Source organism: Musca autumnalis, unplaced genomic scaffold, assembly GCF_047663935.1.
Source record: "Musca autumnalis isolate F117 unplaced genomic scaffold, ASM4766393v1 scaffold_3, whole genome shotgun sequence".
In the NCBI taxonomy this organism is placed as follows: Eukaryota; Metazoa; Arthropoda; class Insecta; order Diptera; family Muscidae; genus Musca; species Musca autumnalis.
Window position 1 is genome coordinate 129,236,470 of NW_027411866.1, and position 20,715 is coordinate 129,257,184.

Consider the following 20,715-nt stretch of genomic DNA (forward strand, 5'->3'; position numbering starts at 1 on the left):
ACGTCATTTGTCAGACCAGGTGACACGATGCTTATATCTGGCGAACTGTGAAACGCTAATTCTGGTATGGCCGTCCTCATTGACCGTGCAAAACGTAGAGCTATCAATATGCTGAGCCAGCGCTAATACACATCTAGTCATTACCTACAAAACGCGTGCTAATGTTGGGTCTATGACCTGGAGTAAAGCTATGTGACCTTAGATAATCCCCCACCTTCACTTCTGGTGCAATACTTCCTCAGTACGCTGTAACCATCACAACGCTGTAAGCTGTAGTTGTTGTTGTAACCCCTACAGGGAAAGTAGTATCGGTGGAAAGAAAAGAAGAAAATTTGAAATTACTAGATTGGCATCTAGGCATCCACATCCAGCCCTAGAAAGCGAGCCGCCAGGACTGGATGGGTCCACAGTGACTCCGGTGTCAGGTCTGTCGGGTTTGCAGGAGACGCGAAGAGGTGCCGAGTGATGTGCGGTGCTTGGCCGCATTTAGGGAATGTATCCGTTATCTCAGGATTCAGGACGGAGAGATAACTGTTGAGGTACCTAGAGAGACCAGATGGAAGTTGGGATAATATCGATCTGGTCTCCCTAGGTAGTGTCCCCTCATCTTCATGAATGGGTGGGGGTCGCCCACCTAACACTACACTGCTTGTGTAGGATGATATTTGGTCCTCTACTACTTTTGTGTGGGCCTGTTTCAATGCTGTTTGAATGTCCTCGTTTGTTGGGTCTGAGGCGATTTGCGGAAGGTTTGGGAGTTCCTTACGGAAGTCAAGTCTGATTGGTTCATCTCTTTCATTGGGAGGTCTGGAGATGCTTGCGTGGTTTGGGTGATCCCGTTTAGTGCATTTGATCGCATGTTGTCTTGTGAAGAGGGTACAGTGAGCTTGCACCGGGAGAAATTTTGCTTCACGGTGAAGGTGATTTTCAGGGGCCTTGGAGTGGCATCCAGATGCGATACGCAATGCGGTGTTTTGCACCCTTTAAAGATTTCCCCATTGTGTGCCACTTAGACCAGGTGACCATATAGGGGCAGCGTAGTCCATGAGGGGGCGACCTATGGCCTTGTAAGTGGTTAAGATGGTCTCTTTATCTTTGCCCCAGGTACTACCGGCAAGCGCTTTGAGAATTTTATTTCTTTTGCCCACGTTCCCTGCTACTACTTCAGCGTGTTTGCAGGATTTTGGGGTTATTGATCGTCGGGATGGTCTGTCCGCGGATGTGTATGTTTAGTTGCGCATTAACTTCTTTAGTCCACGATGTGAGGATGGTGGCTGCGGACATAGGGGCAGATACTTGTAGGTTTCTGCCTTCAAAGAAGTCTTTAAGGGAAGGGAGGTAACCATTTAGGTCTGACTCTAAGTCTGAGATTTTCCAGCCTGTAGACATGATTGTGCAGTCGTCAGCGTAGGAGATTAAATTCACATTCTCGGGTGGGTTGAAAAGCAGTTGGGATAAGACTCCACCTTGGGGGAACTTGTATTCTGGGGCCTGTGTTCTCGCAGCATGCAGCAACATAATCCCTGTTTTCGTCCCTCACATGAACGAGTCCGGAGATGCTGCTCTCAACAGAGTAAAACGATGCCAATACAAACATTTGTAGCCGCTGTCCGGAACTGTTGCCTCAGGCTATATGGTATATGGAACGTTAGTGTATGTTACGAATTCAATAGCGTTTCTAAATGAAGAAATATATCAGACTGTCAGCCATCACACTGCTCTCGGTACCTCATCAATCTGCATGTTCACTCTGTTCCTGACACCATTGTAATTTTTGCTCCGGCATGGTTTTTAACCTTGTCGCTGCCACAGGGCCTGTCGTATTCTCCCTGGAAGTATAGGTTGTGTTCCGAAATCGGGAAAAAAATTATAAGTCTTCTCTGCGATATCACTGCTTCCTTGTCTGATAGGGGAGTATTGTCCTCTTAGTTATCAGGGTCACTATCCTCACTAAGTCCAAAATATTAAGCATTTCAGTGCTCTGTCACTTATTTTGAAGGTTTATAGCGTGGGATATTAAGATGACGTCACCCATAATTTACGTCCTTGATGCGTTGTCACGCCTCTTGTTCAACATTTCCTTTTTGACGAAAATGGGGTCTACGCTTAACACACCTTGAATACCGATGAGTATGTGATCGCCTGCCACCCTGACATTTGGAGATCTCTAATTCTTGCATATAAATATTATTCTTTTTTTGTTATGTTACCACAAATATCGCGTAAGGATCGCTAAATGTCATGTCTTAGGACACCACTTTGTAACAAGTTTTATATGACTGAAATACTCAGGAAATGTCGCCAATACTACGCGTGCACGCGGGAGCATCTTTAAAAGCTACTCATAACTGTTGATCGATATCCACTACCTTCTCCATCTGCAACTTAGCAGAGATCAGTTCTTGTATTTAAAATATTAACGTTTTATATTCTTAAAAATCTCCTCTAAGGAATTTTTATTCCTTTAAACCTATAAAAATTATCCTAAAAATCCACTCATCGTTACAGGTGTCCTGTTCTGTGTTGGCATACTCTCACATAAGCTGAAACTTGATGATGCCCTCATTGGTGTTCTTTCAAGTACATCGAAAATTCTATCCGGATTTGTGTATGCCTTTGCCACCCTGCCGTGGCATATGTACGTGGGTGCCATTGTGGAAATTTTCAATGGGACCTCGTTCATTGCTATGCGTTCCATGGCCACTAAATTGGTGTCTAAAGATGAATTGGGTAAGGTGAATTCGTTGTTTGGTGTTGCTGAGGCCCTTATGCCGGTGGTTTATGCACCCATGTACAGCACGTTGTATGCGGCAACAATTAAGGTGTTCCCCGGAGCTTTCTATATACTTGGTGGAGCCATTACCATATTGGCTGTGATAATATTTTTGTGAGTATTTATGGAAATTGATTTTTAAAAAGAAATCTCTAAATAAATCTTTTATTTTAAATTTTAGATGGATGTACAATTTCCAACGTCAACAGAGCCGCAAACAAAAAACCTTGGATACCGCTGAATCATGTAAACTACCAGCAGCTACTGGCAAGGATCCTAATGGCAATATAAGTACTATCGATGCCATAGCCTTGGCTTCCGAGGCCAAGGGTCATTTGAATGGCATAGTTAGTAGCGTTCTGCATGAACATATCTGTGATCATAGTTGTCGAGTGGATGGAAGCAGCTGTCAAAATGGTGGCATGGATAATAAGGCATTCATGCCCGATGTTGTTGAAAGTGCTGCCGCCGATGCCAAATCGGAAAATAATACGCATTTATAAACACATTAGTACATAGTTTATATTTAGTTTTTTTTTTAGAATATAGAAACGAACCAAGTCCACGAAGTCCATTTCAAAACATGAGTGATATAAGTATTGTTAACAAAGTTATTCGGGGTATTGCTGTGCTGTTTATTACATAATGTGATTGTATGCAGAATGTTGTTAATGTTTTTAATTATAAATTAAAATATAATTTTAATCCATAGAGAATAAGAACACCGGCTCTCTTAAAAACAGACTTCCTTTTTTAAATTGACAATATAATCTTAAAATAAATATGTATTACACTTCTGTTGTACCTATCATTTCGTTAAAACCTAAATGTTTTCTGTTGCCGTCTTTTTAGGTTAGAATTTATTAAATCGCACTTTCATCTGTTTTACATACCAACCGTAATAAATATTAGTTCTAAGCAAATAAATTGTAAGAATAAAAATTTTAAAAACTATTTTTTCATTTAATTGAGATCCTGTTAATGATCATGACACGATCTATTTGAGACTGATGTACATTAGACTGACCCAAAAAATTTTTCCATTTAACGGATAACGTTAACCAGAGCCAAGGGTGCATTTTCTAGACAATTCTCTAAAGGCTGCAATCGACGAAAAAATTTTACCAGTTCATTTGAGTGTTTGGTGCACCAAATACATGAAATCGGGCGAACATATATATAGGAGCTGTATCCAAATCTGAACCGATTTCAATATAAATTTCCCATATTGCATCAAAATTGTATCGAATTTGCTTATTTGTCGCACCAAATACCTCAAATCGGGCGAACTTTCTGTGCCCTCGACCTTAAATTATATTGAAACCAGATTTAACCCATTTTGGTTGGATGATGTGGCTGAAAATTTTAACCATTTCGGTTGGACAATGTGTCCGAAATTCCCAAAAACTTGGTTCTGTACTGATAATTCTCTGCCGGAATATTTTATACCCCTAACGAAGACTAAATACTAAATTTGTGATATGTCGGTAGAATGTGGGCGAAATTCTGAAAATATCGAAAATCGGGAGGTACCGCTCTATTGGGCCTATATCAAACAACAATCTTTACGCCCAAATTACTGAGGGAAAGTTTTGTATTTCCACAAAGACTAAATGCAAAATTCCAGTCAATTCAGTGGTTAAATGTGGTCAAGACCTTTGAAATACCTAAAATAGACGCCTTGCGCTGTATGGGGGCCATACCAAAACATGGACCCATATAAACGATATTTGGTTGAAATATTGTTTTGTATCCTCTAAAAAACAAAATCCCAAATTAAAACCATATAGCACATTTTAAATACCAAAAGTTCTACCGACCTACAATACATTTGAACAAAATTTTACCCACCTATTTCAATCAGTTAGGTGTAATTCGAAAGATTTCAATTGTAATTTGAGAATTTTAATTGAATTTCGGATTATTTAATTTGTAATTTGAGAATTCTAATTATTTCGTTTATATTTTTTTTTATTTTTTATTTAAAATATTCCATTTGTTATTTGATTTTTTCCATTTGTAATTTTATATTGGAAAGTTAATTCCACCCCAACTCCGCTATAGATTGATTTACGATTCCCTGGAAGGTATAACTTGCCGAACTTATTGCCTTTTTAATTGCTTAACTTTACCCATTGTATTTCTCAATTCCTTTAAGTTTACACACCCAAATGTATTCTCCCATTTCTTTCAAACAGCAGTCGTGGCCGAGTGGTTAAGGCGTCTGACTCGAAATCAGATTCCCTCTGGGAGCGTAGGTTCGAATCCTACCGGCTGCGTAATAATGCACAATTATTTAAAAAGTTTGGCATTTTCATTTTTCCCATTATAATTTCTTGGAGCAACCATTTGGCGAAACACATACAACAAACCACCATACTTATCATCACCTCACTAACCACCTAAAAACAGTCGAGCTCAGAGTGTACTAATATAATGTATTATTTCAGAGTTCGGAAAGAAAATGTATATTTTCTTAAAGATTTTGGGCAAAACTCTAAAAGAAAGAAAAAGAAAAATATGAATATTTTCGATATTTTTCAGAAATTCTAAAGATTGAGTTTATTTAATCCGGAATTCGTGTGGTTGCTTCGATATTCCGGTGTTTGCTGCGTTCATTTTCCAAACTATTTTTGAACATATCAATGCCTTACTTCCTCGACCTTTTTTATGTTTATTAATTCATTTATTCGTGGTTATTAGTTTACAATATTTATATTTTGATGTCCCAGCGCCTTCAAGGCTTTATTGGGACGAATTCATAAATAAGAACATTTTTTTAAGAACGTGTTTCAAAATATTTAAAATAAAAAAAATAATAATGAAGGAGATTTAGTTTTACATCAGAAGCAAATCGGCATTTTGTAATAAAAATGATTTTAGTTCCTTTTTAAAAGAAGATACTCTATTCAACGTCTTTAAGTGAGAAGGCATATTATTATATTCTAAACATCCGTGATACTCTATTCGCTGCTCTGTTATTTCCAATCGGCATCTCTTTAGTTTTAAATTTGAACTACTTCTTGTATCGATAGCAGTTTGGTTAACAGCAAATTCCACTGAATGTGGTCCCAAATTTTTAATAGCCTTGAACATATATGTTAGAAGCTGAAATTTGTGTATTCCATATAGCGGCAGGATATCTTTTGCAATATTAGTATATAACTCATACGTATGGTATAATCTTGGTAAATTAAATACAGTTTTTAGTGCATTGTTTTGTAACCTCTGCAGGGATTTCAAATTCGTATTATTCTTATAGCCAAAAATCATAATCAAATAGCTGAAATGACTTTGTATTAAAGATGTATATAACAATAACTATGTTTTTAAATCGAATGTATATTGAAACTTATGAAGAATTCCAATTGCTGGTGCGACTTTACTTTTTAAGTAATCCATATGTTCGTTCCAAGCCAAGTTACTTTGCATATGTATTCCTAAGTATTTTAGCGAATGACACTCAAAAATCTGTGTTCCGCCAATCATTATATGGAAAGATGTATCGCTTTGATGACGGCGTGGTTGAAACCGAATAATTTTTGTTTTTTTCCGAGTTTATTACCAATTTATTTATTTTACAATATTCAATAATAGCTTCAGCATCATGCTCCATTTGTCCTTTTAATATAGCATTGTGATTATAGGGATATAAAAGGGAAATGTCATCTGCATACATAACCAATTTTCCATAAAGAGGTAAATTCGATATGTCATTTAAATATAACGTAAATAGCAAGGGTCCCAGGACACTTCCCTGTGGTACACCATGTTCCACTCTACCAACTTCACCTCTTACACCATTAATTTCAACAAATTGCTTTCGGTTTGTTAGGTAACTCTTCAATAATTTTAATTCTTTACCATGAATACCATAGAATGAAAGTTTCAAGAACAATATTTGATGATCGACTAAATCGAAAGCTTTTGAAAAGTCATACAAAGCTGCGCCTACCCCACCAAAATTTGCATCAAGACCTTCGCATATTATGTTGACCACATTTACCACAGCTTCCTGTGTGCCGCTTCCTTTTTTGAACCCAAACTGCTTCCGATACATTTGTCCAGTTCGGTCTAAAAAATCTGAGAGCTGTTTGTGTAATAATTTCTCGAACACTTTATCAAAAAATGGCAACAAAGAAATTGGTCTAAAATCACACGTACTACATGCATTAGTCGACTTGGGTATCGGTACAACTTTTGCTATTTTTAAAATTTCAGGATACTCAGGTAGATTTAACATATTGTTGAAAATTGTCATCAGGTGCTCACTAATGGAGTCTTTTACTGCAATCAAAACTTTGCCTACGATTCCGTCATGGCCAGGACGTTTGCCAGTATCAAGGTTTGTTATCACATCGATTACATCTGATCTATCTACAGTATTAACAGAAAATCTTAACTCAGATTGAGTAAGTGTATTTAATTTGTTTATGTTATCTCCTGTTCTATATGTAATATCATTTTTTAAGGTCTTTGGGATACTCAAAAAATATTCATTAAACAAGTTAGACTTTAATAAGTCATCATTAATGATTTCTTTGGCGTCATTTCTTAATTGAATAACCTTTTTCTCCTTTCGTCCTAAACACTCATTTATAAAGTCCAAACATTTACGTGGGTTTTGGTCAAATATTGCCAGATTGGAACTAAAATAAGAGTTCATACTAATGCGGCTTGCTATTTTAGTGATGCGGCTTATATGCTTCAATGTGAATTCTGTATGAGTGTTTTTTCCACGTTTCCTCCTTTTTAACAATATTTTTTCCTTATACCTTCTGAGTGCCTGCAATTCTTCATTCTCCCAAGGTGTTAGCATCGATTTTGATAATATGTTGACTTCACTATAAGTTGTGTTTTTATTTGTGATTTCCGTAATAGAAGAAATAATATTATCCATATCAGTCGAAGGATTTCCAGAATGAGTGTTATTTGACAAGTGATTCTGAATTGTTGCAACTATGTTATTGTAACTGCGGTGTTTAATTCGTCTTCGTATTTTATGTTCGTTACGAACCTTGCTTTCCAATCCGCACCATATTATGTTGTGATCCGTCATTGGACATTCAACTGAATCTATACATAGCCTATTTTCAATATTGCTATATACATGATCAAGTGATTTCATGCTACTTGGACGAGTAATTAAAGCATGGCATGATTTATAGTCAACACATGACAGAACAGAAAAAATGTCAGAGGAGCTACAAGAATCTAATTGATTAATATTTGCATCCCCAACGACTATCGATCCACTGCGACAAGGTCCACACAAACTATGTTCTAAAAACTCAAGAAATGTATGTATGTTGCATTTGGGAGAGCGGTAAAATGATGTAAATTTAAGGGGCGATCCTCTAATTGTAACATCATCCAAAGAAATGCGAATAGCTTCAACGTAATCTGTACTTTCACATAATTCTAACGTATACGTGAGATTATCTCTTATATACAAAGATGTACCTCCATATCCGTCTTTACGACAACAATGTATAGCGTTATATCCGGGAATGTTGTATAATTGCGTTACCATTTGTTGAAACCAGGTTTCTTGGATAGCTATAATATTCGGTAGATTAGGCAACATTGCTACCAATGATTTAAATTTATTAAATTTACTAAATGACGAAACGCTTCTGATGTTTACAGACATTATGTTAAAATTTTAAAGATTATTATGATCATAATTCTCAATGAATAAATCTAAATTTTCAAAATAATTGTTTTTATTCGACATTGAAAAATATTGTTATAAAAGTTTAAATTATAATAAAAGCAATATAGTATTCAATTTCGATGATTTACTGGGGAAAAATAATCAGCTTGACCTTCAGTTTCTTTCTCACTATCTTCGGATTCTGTCGGTTGTACAACCTTTTTTGATCTTCTGGATTGTTTGTTGTTGGTTGTTGCTTCAATGAGTATGTCATCAACGTCTTCTTTTCTACGGATTAATTTTGGCTTGTTAATGGCATTTTTCTTCACAAAGATTTTGTTTCCACGTGTGTATATATACATATAACCCACAGGTTTAAGTGATTTTGCATAATTAAACAGTTCCATAGATTCTTTAGACAAAAAGTCATTTATATATATATTTTGTGTTTCAACATTTTCTTTTAATTTTTTCTTGGCTTCCATGAGACGGTCTTTTGCTAGTTTTGAAGTAAACTTCACAATAACTGATTGGTTTTTGTTGTTTAAATTTTTCGATTTTGCAAAATATGCGTCTTCAATATGATCTGCGCTAATTTTAGCACCAACATTGTTCGATATTTCAATGACAGTTTCTATGGCGCTTTTATTTTCTTCAGCTATAACTCCATTGATAACACAATCGTTTTTAACTCGTTGGTCATTTAACATTTTTATTTCTTGTTTTAATGATGATACTTCATTTTTAAGTGTTATGTTTTCATTTTCCACTTTTTCAATTCTTCTCGCATTTATGTTTACATTTTTCATTAGATCGTCGAATTTAGAGGTCATAAAATCGACTGAATCTGCTAAACGGTCTATTTTGTTAAACTTCTCGTTCATGAGTTTCAATTGCTCTTGGATGGAAGATTCATTTTCACTACATAAATGACAAACATATTCTTCATCATCATCATTTAGAAGATGTTGGTATTGTTTCTTATCAAGTTTTGTGCAAATTACGTGATAGTTCTTAGAACACTTGTCACACTCAATAAAATCCTCTTTTCCTTCTTTTATTTCCAATTTACAATGATTACAAATATTTTTTTTGATCTCATGCTTCTTCGTCCTGTGGTTGATGGCATTATATTTACTTTAAAATAATACTATTTGACGTATACTTGACCTTGTATCTTAAAAAATAAAATTCAGGAGAGATAAAATAATATCATTTGGTAATTCATGAATTTTCTAATAATTGCATTTAAACTTTTACCAACCACCGCTGTATCAAAGTAATCGTTTTATATCTCTCCAAAAATTTTTTTTGGTGTGGTAGGTACCCGAAGGGAGCCTCAAGGACAACGTGCTGAAAATCTCAAAAGTATCTGGGAGGAGCTTTTAAACATCACGCAAAGGAGGGGAAAGATATTACGAGGTGCAAAATTTAGTTCGAATCAGTTGATCCGTACGAGAGTTTTCGTGTGCGCAAGCCAACCAGCCAGGCAGACGGATATAGGGACGGACATGGCTAAATAGAATCGAAATTGTCTCATGCGAATTTCGTCCAAATATACTTGTGACCTAAAGCCATTATTTCAATGAGACACATGTTTGGTCGTATCAAAGTGTATATTCCCTCTATAACCTAAAGCGTGGGAGTATAATAATAAGGGTCTCTGTCTTTTTTTTAACTTTCTAAAAAATGTTCCCCGCAGCTGTCTGGAGATATTGTATAGTTACAAAATTATACAATACAAGTATTCGTTTTAAGTTATCCGAATGTCATCAAGCTTTTGGTTTGTTTCGATTTATTTATCTAAAATATAATTAAAACTATTGGTCTGTTCCAGTACTGCAAGAATATACTAATTTTTACTATAAAGGAAAAAATGTTGTCGTAGTAAAAAATAGTAGCTTCTTGCAGTTTCTGGAACAGAGCATATTATTATTGTAAATAGCTTTTATAGAAAATCTGTATTCGTTAAAGAGAATAAATAATTCGTTATAGTGACGTCGTTTTAGATGAGTTCGACTGTAGTTTTAATTTTTATACCCTCAGCATTTATGCTAACGAGGGTATGTATGTATATACATACACTTTTATATGGGCGAAATGTGCTCCTCGAAATAATGGTTTTAGACCCCAAGTATGTTTGGACGAAATACGTTTCAGACACTATGGATGTCCGTCCGTCTGCCTGTCGGTCTGGTGCGCACGATAACTCTCGAACGGATGAACCGATTTGGTCCAAAATTTGGCCTTCGTAATATTTTTTCGAAATTTAGTTTAACTTCGAAGATGGGTCATATCGGATCTGCAGATTGGGTCCGGAATTTGTCCATGTATCGAATTTGCTTATTTGTCGCACCAAATACCTCAAATCGGGCGAACTTTCTGTGCCCTCGACCTTAAATTATATTGAAACCAGATTTAACCCATTTTGGTTGGATGATGTGGCTGAAAATTTTAACCATTTCGGTTGGACAATGTGTCCGAAATTCCCAAAAACTTGGTTCTGTACTGATAATTCTCTGCCGGAATATTTTATACCCCTAACGAAGACTAAATACTAAATTTGTGATATGTCGGTAGAATGTGGGCGAAATTCTGAAAATATCGAAAATCGGGAGGTACCGCTCTATTGGGCCTATATCAAACAACAATCTTTACGCCCAAATTACTGAGGGAAAGTTTTGTATTTCCACAAAGACTAAATGCAAAATTCCAGTCAATTCAGTGGTTAAATGTGGTCAAGACCTTTGAAATACCTAAAATAGACGCCTTGCGCTGTATGGGGGCCATACCAAAACATGGACCCATATAAACGATATTTGGTTGAAATATTGTTTTGTATCCTCTAAAAAACAAAATCCCAAATTAAAACCATATAGCACATTTTAAATACCAAAAGTTCTACCGACCTACAATACATTTGAACAAAATTTTACCCACCTATTTCAATCAGTTAGGTGTAATTCGAAAGATTTCAATTGTAATTTGAGAATTTTAATTGAATTTCGGATTATTTAATTTGTAATTTGAGAATTCTAATTATTTCGTTTATATTTTTTTTTATTTTTTATTTAAAATATTCCATTTGTTATTTGATTTTTTCCATTTGTAATTTTATATTGGAAAGTTAATTCCACCCCAACTCCGCTATAGATTGATTTACGATTCCCTGGAAGGTATAACTTGCCGAACTTATTGCCTTTTTAATTGCTTAACTTTACCCATTGTATTTCTCAATTCCTTTAAGTTTACACACCCAAATGTATTCTCCCATTTCTTTCAAACAGCAGTCGTGGCCGAGTGGTTAAGGCGTCTGACTCGAAATCAGATTCCCTCTGGGAGCGTAGGTTCGAATCCTACCGGCTGCGTAATAATGCACAATTATTTAAAAAGTTTGGCATTTTCATTTTTCCCATTATAATTTCTTGGAGCAACCATTTGGCGAAACACATACAACAAACCACCATACTTATCATCACCTCACTAACCACCTAAAAACAGTCGAGCTCAGAGTGTACTAATATAATGTATTATTTCAGAGTTCGGAAAGAAAATGTATATTTTCTTAAAGATTTTGGGCAAAACTCTAAAAGAAAGAAAAAGAAAAATATGAATATTTTCGATATTTTTCAGAAATTCTAAAGATTGAGTTTATTTAATCCGGAATTCGTGTGGTTGCTTCGATATTCCGGTGTTTGCTGCGTTCATTTTCCAAACTATTTTTGAACATATCAATGCCTTACTTCCTCGACCTTTTTTATGTTTATTAATTCATTTATTCGTGGTTATTAGTTTACAATATTTATATTTTGATGTCCCAGCGCCTTCAAGGCTTTATTGGGACGAATTCATAAATAAGAACATTTTTTTAAGAACGTGTTTCAAAATATTTAAAATAAAAAAAAATAATAATGAAGGAGATTTAGTTTTACATCAGAAGCAAATCGGCATTTTGTAATAAAAATGATTTTAGTTCCTTTTTAAAAGAAGATACTCTATTCAACGTCTTTAAGTGAGAAGGCATATTATTATATTCTAAACATCCGTGATACTCTATTCGCTGCTCTGTTATTTCCAATCGGCATCTCTTTAGTTTTAAATTTGAACTACTTCTTGTATCGATAGCAGTTTGGTTAACAGCAAATTCCACTGAATGTGGTCCCAAATTTTTAATAGCCTTGAACATATATGTTAGAAGCTGAAATTTGTGTATTCCATATAGCGGCAGGATATCTTTTGCAATATTAGTATATAACTCATACGTATGGTATAATCTTGGTAAATTAAATACAGTTTTTAGTGCATTGTTTTGTAACCTCTGCAGGGATTTCAAATTCGTATTATTCTTATAGCCAAAAATCATAATCAAATAGCTGAAATGACTTTGTATTAAAGATGTATATAACAATAACTATGTTTTTAAATCGAATGTATATTGAAACTTATGAAGAATTCCAATTGCTGGTGCGACTTTACTTTTTAAGTAATCCATATGTTCGTTCCAAGCCAAGTTACTTTGCATATGTATTCCTAAGTATTTTAGCGAATGACACTCAAAAATCTGTGTTCCGCCAATCATTATATGGAAAGATGTATCGCTTTGATGACGGCGTGGTTGAAACCGAATAATTTTTGTTTTTTTCCGAGTTTATTACCAATTTATTTATTTTACAATATTCAATAATAGCTTCAGCATCATGCTCCATTTGTCCTTTTAATATAGCATTGTGATTATAGGGATATAAAAGGGAAATGTCATCTGCATACATAACCAATTTTCCATAAAGAGGTAAATTCGATATGTCATTTAAATATAACGTAAATAGCAAGGGTCCCAGGACACTTCCCTGTGGTACACCATGTTCCACTCTACCAACTTCACCTCTTACACCATTAATTTCAACAAATTGCTTTCGGTTTGTTAGGTAACTCTTCAATAATTTTAATTCTTTACCATGAATACCATAGAATGAAAGTTTCAAGAACAATATTTGATGATCGACTAAATCGAAAGCTTTTGAAAAGTCATACAAAGCTGCGCCTACCCCACCAAAATTTGCATCAAGACCTTCGCATATTATGTTGACCACATTTACCACAGCTTCCTGTGTGCCGCTTCCTTTTTTGAACCCAAACTGCTTCCGATACATTTGTCCAGTTCGGTCTAAAAAATCTGAGAGCTGTTTGTGTAATAATTTCTCGAACACTTTATCAAAAAATGGCAACAAAGAAATTGGTCTAAAATCACACGTACTACATGCATTAGTCGACTTGGGTATCGGTACAACTTTTGCTATTTTTAAAATTTCAGGATACTCAGGTAGATTTAACATATTGTTGAAAATTGTCATCAGGTGCTCACTAATGGAGTCTTTTACTGCAATCAAAACTTTGCCTACGATTCCGTCATGGCCAGGACGTTTGCCAGTATCAAGGTTTGTTATCACATCGATTACATCTGATCTATCTACAGTATTAACAGAAAATCTTAACTCAGATTGAGTAAGTGTATTTAATTTGTTTATGTTATCTCCTGTTCTATATGTAATATCATTTTTTAAGGTCTTTGGGATACTCAAAAAATATTCATTAAACAAGTTAGACTTTAATAAGTCATCATTAATGATTTCTTTGGCGTCATTTCTTAATTGAATAACCTTTTTCTCCTTTCGTCCTAAACACTCATTTATAAAGTCCAAACATTTACCTGGGTTTTGGTCAAATATTGCCAGATTGGAACTAAAATAAGAGTTCATACTAATGCGGCTTGCTATTTTAGTGATGCGGCTTATATGCTTCAATGTGAATTCTGTATGAGTGTTTTTTCCACGTTTCCTCCTTTTTAACAATATTTTTTCCTTATACCTTCTGAGTGCCTGCAATTCTTCATTCTCCCAAGGTGTTAGCATCGATTTTGATAATATGTTGACTTCACTATAAGTTGTGTTTTTATTTGTGATTTCCGTAATAGAAGAAATAATATTATCCATATCAGTCGAAGGATTTCCAGAATGAGTGTTATTTGACAAGTGATTCTGAATTGTTGCAACTATGTTATTGTAACTGCGGTGTTTAATTCGTCTTCGTATTTTATGTTCGTTACGAACCTTGCTTTCCAATCCGCACCATATTATGTTGTGATCCGTCATTGGACATTCAACTGAATCTATACATAGCCTATTTTCAATATTGCTATATACATGATCAAGTGATTTCATGCTACTTGGACGAGTAATTAAAGCATGGCATGATTTATAGTCAACACATGACAGAACAGAAAAAATGTCAGAGGAGCTACAAGAATCTAATTGATTAATATTTGCATCCCCAACGACTATCGATCCACTGCGACAAGGTCCACACAAACTATGTTCTAAAAACTCAAGAAATGTATGTATGTTGCATTTGGGAGAGCGGTAAAATGATGTAAATTTAAGGGGCGATCCTCTAATTGTAACATCATCCAAAGAAATGCGAATAGCTTCAACGTAATCTGTACTTTCACATAATTCTAACGTATACGTGAGATTATCTCTTATATACAAAGATGTACCTCCATATCCGTCTTTACGACAACAATGTATAGCGTTATATCCGGGAATGTTGTATAATTGCGTTACCATTTGTTGAAACCAGGTTTCTTGGATAGCTATAATATTCGGTAGATTAGGCAACATTGCTACCAATGATTTAAATTTATTAAATTTACTAAATGACGAAACGCTTCTGATGTTTACAGACATTATGTTAAAATTTTAAAGATTATTATGATCATAATTCTCAATGAATAAATCTAAATTTTCAAAATAATTGTTTTTATTCGACATTGAAAAATATTGTTATAAAAGTTTAAATTATAATAAAAGCAATATAGTATTCAATTTCGATGATTTACTGGGGAAAAATAATCAGCTTGACCTTCAGTTTCTTTCTCACTATCTTCGGATTCTGTCGGTTGTACAACCTTTTTTGATCTTCTGGATTGTTTGTTGTTGGTTGTTGCTTCAATGAGTATGTCATCAACGTCTTCTTTTCTACGGATTAATTTTGGCTTGTTAATGGCATTTTTCTTCACAAAGATTTTGTTTCCACGTGTGTATATATACATATAACCCACAGGTTTAAGTGATTTTGCATAATTAAACAGTTCCATAGATTCTTTAGACAAAAAGTCATTTATATATATATTTTGTGTTTCAACATTTTCTTTTAATTTTTTCTTGGCTTCCATGAGACGGTCTTTTGCTAGTTTTGAAGTAAACTTCACAATAACTGATTGGTTTTTGTTGTTTAAATTTTTCGATTTTGCAAAATATGCGTCTTCAATATGATCTGCGCTAATTTTAGCACCAACATTGTTCGATATTTCAATGACAGTTTCTATGGCGCTTTTATTTTCTTCAGCTATAACTCCATTGATAACACAATCGTTTTTAACTCGTTGGTCATTTAACATTTTTATTTCTTGTTTTAATGATGATACTTCATTTTTAAGTGTTATGTTTTCATTTTCCACTTTTTCAATTCTTCTCGCATTTATGTTTACATTTTTCATTAGATCGTCGAATTTAGAGGTCATAAAATCGACTGAATCTGCTAAACGGTCTATTTTGTTAAACTTCTCGTTCATGAGTTTCAATTGCTCTTGGATGGAAGATTCATTTTCACTACATAAATGACAAACATATTCTTCATCATCATCATTTAGAAGATGTTGGTATTGTTTCTTATCAAGTTTTGTGCAAATTACGTGATAGTTCTTAGAACACTTGTCACACTCAATAAAATCCTCTTTTCCTTCTTTTATTTCCAATTTACAATGATTACAAATATTTTTTTTGATCTCATGCTTCTTCGTCCTGTGGTTGATGGCATTATATTTACTTTAAAATAATACTATTTGACGTATACTTGACCTTGTATCTTAAAAAATAAAATTCAGGAGAGATAAAATAATATCATTTGGTAATTCATGAATTTTCTAATAATTGCATTTAAACTTTTACCAACCACCGCTGTATCAAAGTAATCGTTTTATATCTCTCCAAAAATTTTTTTTGGTGTGGTAGGTACCCGAAGGGAGCCTCAAGGACAACGTGCTGAAAATCTCAAAAGTATCTGGGAGGAGCTTTTAAACATCACGCAAAGGAGGGGAAAGATATTACGAGGTGCAAAATTTAGTTCGAATCAGTTGATCCGTACGAGAGTTTTCGTGTGCGCAAGCCAACCAGCCAGGCAGACGGATATAGGGACGGACATGGCTAAATAGAATCGAAATTGTCTCATGCGAATTTCGTCCAAATATACTTGTGACCTAAAGCCATTATTTCAATGAGACACATGTTTGGTCGTATCAAAGTGTATATTCCCTCTATAACCTAAAGCGTGGGAGTATAATAATAAGGGTCTCTGTCTTTTTTTTAACTTTCTAAAAAATGTTCCCCGCAGCTGTCTGGAGATATTGTATAGTTACAAAATTATACAATACAAGTATTCGTTTTAAGTTATCCGAATGTCATCAAGCTTTTGGTTTGTTTCGATTTATTTATCTAAAATATAATTAAAACTATTGGTCTGTTCCAGTACTGCAAGAATATACTAATTTTTACTATAAAGGAAAAAATGTTGTCGTAGTAAAAAATAGTAGCTTCTTGCAGTTTCTGGAACAGAGCATATTATTATTGTAAATAGCTTTTATAGAAAATCTGTATTCGTTAAAGAGAATAAATAATTCGTTATAGTGACGTCGTTTTAGATGAGTTCGACTGTAGTTTTAATTTTTATACCCTCAGCATTTATGCTAACGAGGGTATGTATGTATATACATACACTTTTATATGGGCGAAATGTGCTCCTCGAAATAATGGTTTTAGACCCCAAGTATGTTTGGACGAAATACGTTTCAGACACTATGGATGTCCGTCCGTCTGCCTGTCGGTCTGGTGCGCACGATAACTCTCGAACGGATGAACCGATTTGGTCCAAAATTTGGCCTTCGTAATATTTTTTCGAAATTTAGTTTAACTTCGAAGATGGGTCATATCGGATCTGCAGATTGGGTCCGGAATTTGTCCATCGTAATATTTTGTCCGAACTTAATTTATGTTCGAAGATGAGCCATATTGGTCCACTCCTTTAGGTACCTACCCCACAAAAGTTCAACACTTTTCACTATAATGGTGCACATCGTTATATTTCTACGAGACATATAGGTTCGAATATCGGCTATATATGTCACTCCTTCGGATACCTCTCACACAAATTTTCGGAAAAATGCAGTTTAATGCATGCTATCGAATCGTTTTGATCTTTGTTTCTTTGTTGTAACAACTTTTATTCGCTGTCATTATGTCGATACAAGTTTTTTCAGGGGCAAGTCCATACTTCCTGAGAACATAGCCCGAAAGCTGTAAAAACGCTCGATATTATTTTTTTCGTGTGCCATTCCATGCATTCAGACCAACTGAAATTATTGGTGGGCACAATATCTAGGTATCAAAAGGAATGACTCCCAAAATAAGATTCACTTTCAAATTCTCTGTCCATTTCTTCAAGTACATCCTCCGCAACACGTTTGAGCTTCAAACCGAATATATTTTTGTCGGCAAATTCCTAAAATGGTCACAAAATCAGAAATTCGTAGATTCGATATATTGTCAATAGATGGACGTCGGCAAAGCCGATTGATACTGTTTTACTTGTTACATCACATTTTCCACGTTGTATTAAATTATAATTAAAGCAACACGCCTAAAAATAGACAATAAAAATCCACATAAACAATGTCCATTATAACAACACGACGTACGGCGATTTTATACCCAAACGTACTCACTTATTTCGGCCCAACAACAATCCCCCATCTAGTCTGTAAAACAAGCAAACCAAAAAAATCCAAACAGTTACATTTCTATGTTAATAAAATCAATAATCAAAAGAATTGTTTGCAGAGTAGCAAAGGTATTCTGTTAAAATTTGCTTGTTAACATGGACATGTACCTTAACACAATGTAAACAGCATAGCAATGTTATCACATCTTAGTCATGCGCCATCCACAAGCAGTCGTGGCCGAGTGGTTAAGGCGTCTGACTCGAAATCAGATTCCCTCTGGGGAATCCTACCGGCTGCGTGAAATCGAAAGTGTAAAAATCCCCTGAAGGGGGGATTCAGCGCAAATTTTTATTTTTTTAAATTTATTTATTATTAGTTATTGTTGCTTCTTTGGTCATAATATGGCAGCAACAACAATAAAAGTAGTCAAAAGCTAATTTTTATTTTTTAAAATCTATTTATTATTGTTTCTTTAGTCATAACCCTGCAAACATTTTCCATCGCGTAAGAATAATTCGCGATTCTCCTGGAAGATTAATTAATTACCAACCTAAAGTGTTTATGCAATGCGAATCGCGAATCATATGGAAAATCTTAAGAAGAAGAAAATATAAAGAAAAAATTAAATGAAATTTATTTTCCATTCTTCATTGTTTTTTGTTTCTTTCATTTGTTGTCTTTGATTTTTACCCCTCTTATTTTCTTTTCTGATTTGTTATAATTTTTAATTACTCCTTTATGTTATAGTGGTTGTATACTGGTTCTCATTCACTTTCTTCATTTCACTTGTCAAAACCCGGGCATGAGTTGTGTTTGTCAATACTCCTAATATTATAGCAACCAAATCAAACATTTTAGTAACAATCGCGTGATCGGGGTTCGGAAGAATTATATATTATTCGCCTGCTCTAACAACAGCGAAACGTAATACAAATTCGCTGAAAGATCGCCAATAAGCAGAGCAGAAGATTCGCCGTAGCTATTGATTATAAACAAAAATTTTTTGAAAATCGTCTACGAATGGCAAATTGCTCGTGTGGGTGAATTTTATATAAAAATTCGTTAAAAAATTGCCGGAAAAATCGCAGAAGAATAATTTGATCAAAAAATCGTCCAACAATCTTCAAAATGTTTGCAGGGTTATATCAAAGTTATGTAAAATGTATATGTGAGAATTACATACAACCAAATCAAAAATATTAGTAACAATCGCGTGATCGGGGTTTGGAAGAATTATATATTATTCGCTTGCACTAACAACTCGCGTGGGTGAATTTTACATAAAAATTCGCTAAAAGAGCGCCGGAAAGAAGCGCAGAAGAATAATATGATCAAAAAATCGTACAACAATCTTCAAAATGTTTGCAGGGAAAATGTATATAACAGGCAGGTAATAAAAGTAGCCAAATGGGTGAACCCGCGGCACATGTTTTCTCACTACCTTTAAAGGGTGTTAAACGCAGCTCCCCAGGTGGCACCACGGGGAGGTCAGTGTCCACTAGATAAGTCCTCGCGTTTGCCAAGTTAAAGCCTGTCAGGGTCATTGCTTGATATCTTTCAATCCCTACGTCACCCGTTTTAATATACGCAATTTTAAATTATGAATATTTAATTTCCTTTCGAATTATCGAGGTAAGTTTTAATTTACTTAATGTAATTATTTCAATGTATATAGAACGTACTTATTGCCTGTATAAAGAGATATTTGACATAAAAATAAGGGGACACCCGGGTTTGAACCGGGGACCTCTCGATCTGCAGTCGAATGCTCTACCACTGAGCTATATCCCCCGCTGTATTTAGGTTTCATTTATTTTCAGTTTTGTAGTAAATTGTTCGGTTATTGCTTCATTGTTTAGATTCCAAAATCACATTACGACTTCCAACTTTTAAGATAAGATTTAAAACTACAAATGCAGTTTTCAGATTTTAAAATATTTTTTATCAAAATACAGTGAGTCACAGTCAAAATTATCCACTTCAGTTTCTTTCGTTAAAACTGCGCTTGCAAAGAGTAAATTAATTAAAGTTTTTTTGTTTTTAATATGTATGTATTTTTACATTAGTGTCTTAACTTAAAATTAATTAAATAAAATTAGCAAAATTCAGGTAAATTTAGATAAAAAATAAAAATGTTAAATAACATCGATTTCTACCTCACAGTTAAAAGTATCCACGCTAAAAGTTTTAGCTTTGTTCCTTTACTTTTTTAATAGTAAAAGTATCAAAAGAGAAAACTGCCAAAATTGCTCTCACGTAAAAGTTTTGCACAAAAGTAAAGGAACGGAAAAATAGTAGATCTTGCAGCAATGCCAAAAAAACAAACATGGCTGCTTAGAAAAATAAACACAAACAAAATGTCACTGATTTTTTTATATTTTATTTCATTGGTTTTTTATACATACTTATTTTATTTCTTTTTATTTTGCTTTGACAATGTGAGTTGTTTTCGTT

At 34.4% G+C, this 20,715-nt stretch overlaps 1 protein-coding gene and 3 non-coding genes across 4 annotated transcripts in view; 3 read left to right on the plus strand and 1 right to left on the minus strand.

Annotated features, from left to right (window-relative positions):
• Positions 1 to 3,724, plus strand: part of LOC141397730 (probable peptidoglycan muropeptide transporter SLC46) — a 51,036-nt gene extending 47,312 nt beyond the window's left edge. Inside the window, exons 6-7 of the mRNA XM_073974381.1 lie at positions 2,509 to 2,887; positions 2,955 to 3,724. Of these exons, the coding sequence (XP_073830482.1) occupies positions 2,509 to 2,887; positions 2,955 to 3,276 (701 nt within the window). The 3' untranslated portion in view covers positions 3,277 to 3,724. The remainder of the gene's footprint in view (positions 1 to 2,508; positions 2,888 to 2,954) is intronic.
• Positions 3,725 to 4,970: 1,246 nt separating this feature from the next.
• TRNAS-CGA (transfer RNA serine (anticodon CGA)) lies at positions 4,971 to 5,052 on the plus strand. Its single transcript has one exon. It is a non-coding gene; the product is annotated as a tRNA-Ser (tRNA).
• Positions 5,053 to 11,715: 6,663 nt separating this feature from the next.
• TRNAS-CGA (transfer RNA serine (anticodon CGA)) lies at positions 11,716 to 11,797 on the plus strand. Its single transcript has one exon. It is a non-coding gene; the product is annotated as a tRNA-Ser (tRNA).
• Positions 11,798 to 19,980: 8,183 nt separating this feature from the next.
• Positions 19,981 to 20,052, minus strand: TRNAC-GCA (transfer RNA cysteine (anticodon GCA)). The gene has a single exon. It is a non-coding gene; the product is annotated as a tRNA-Cys (tRNA).
• Between the last annotated feature and the right edge of the window lie 663 nt (positions 20,053 to 20,715).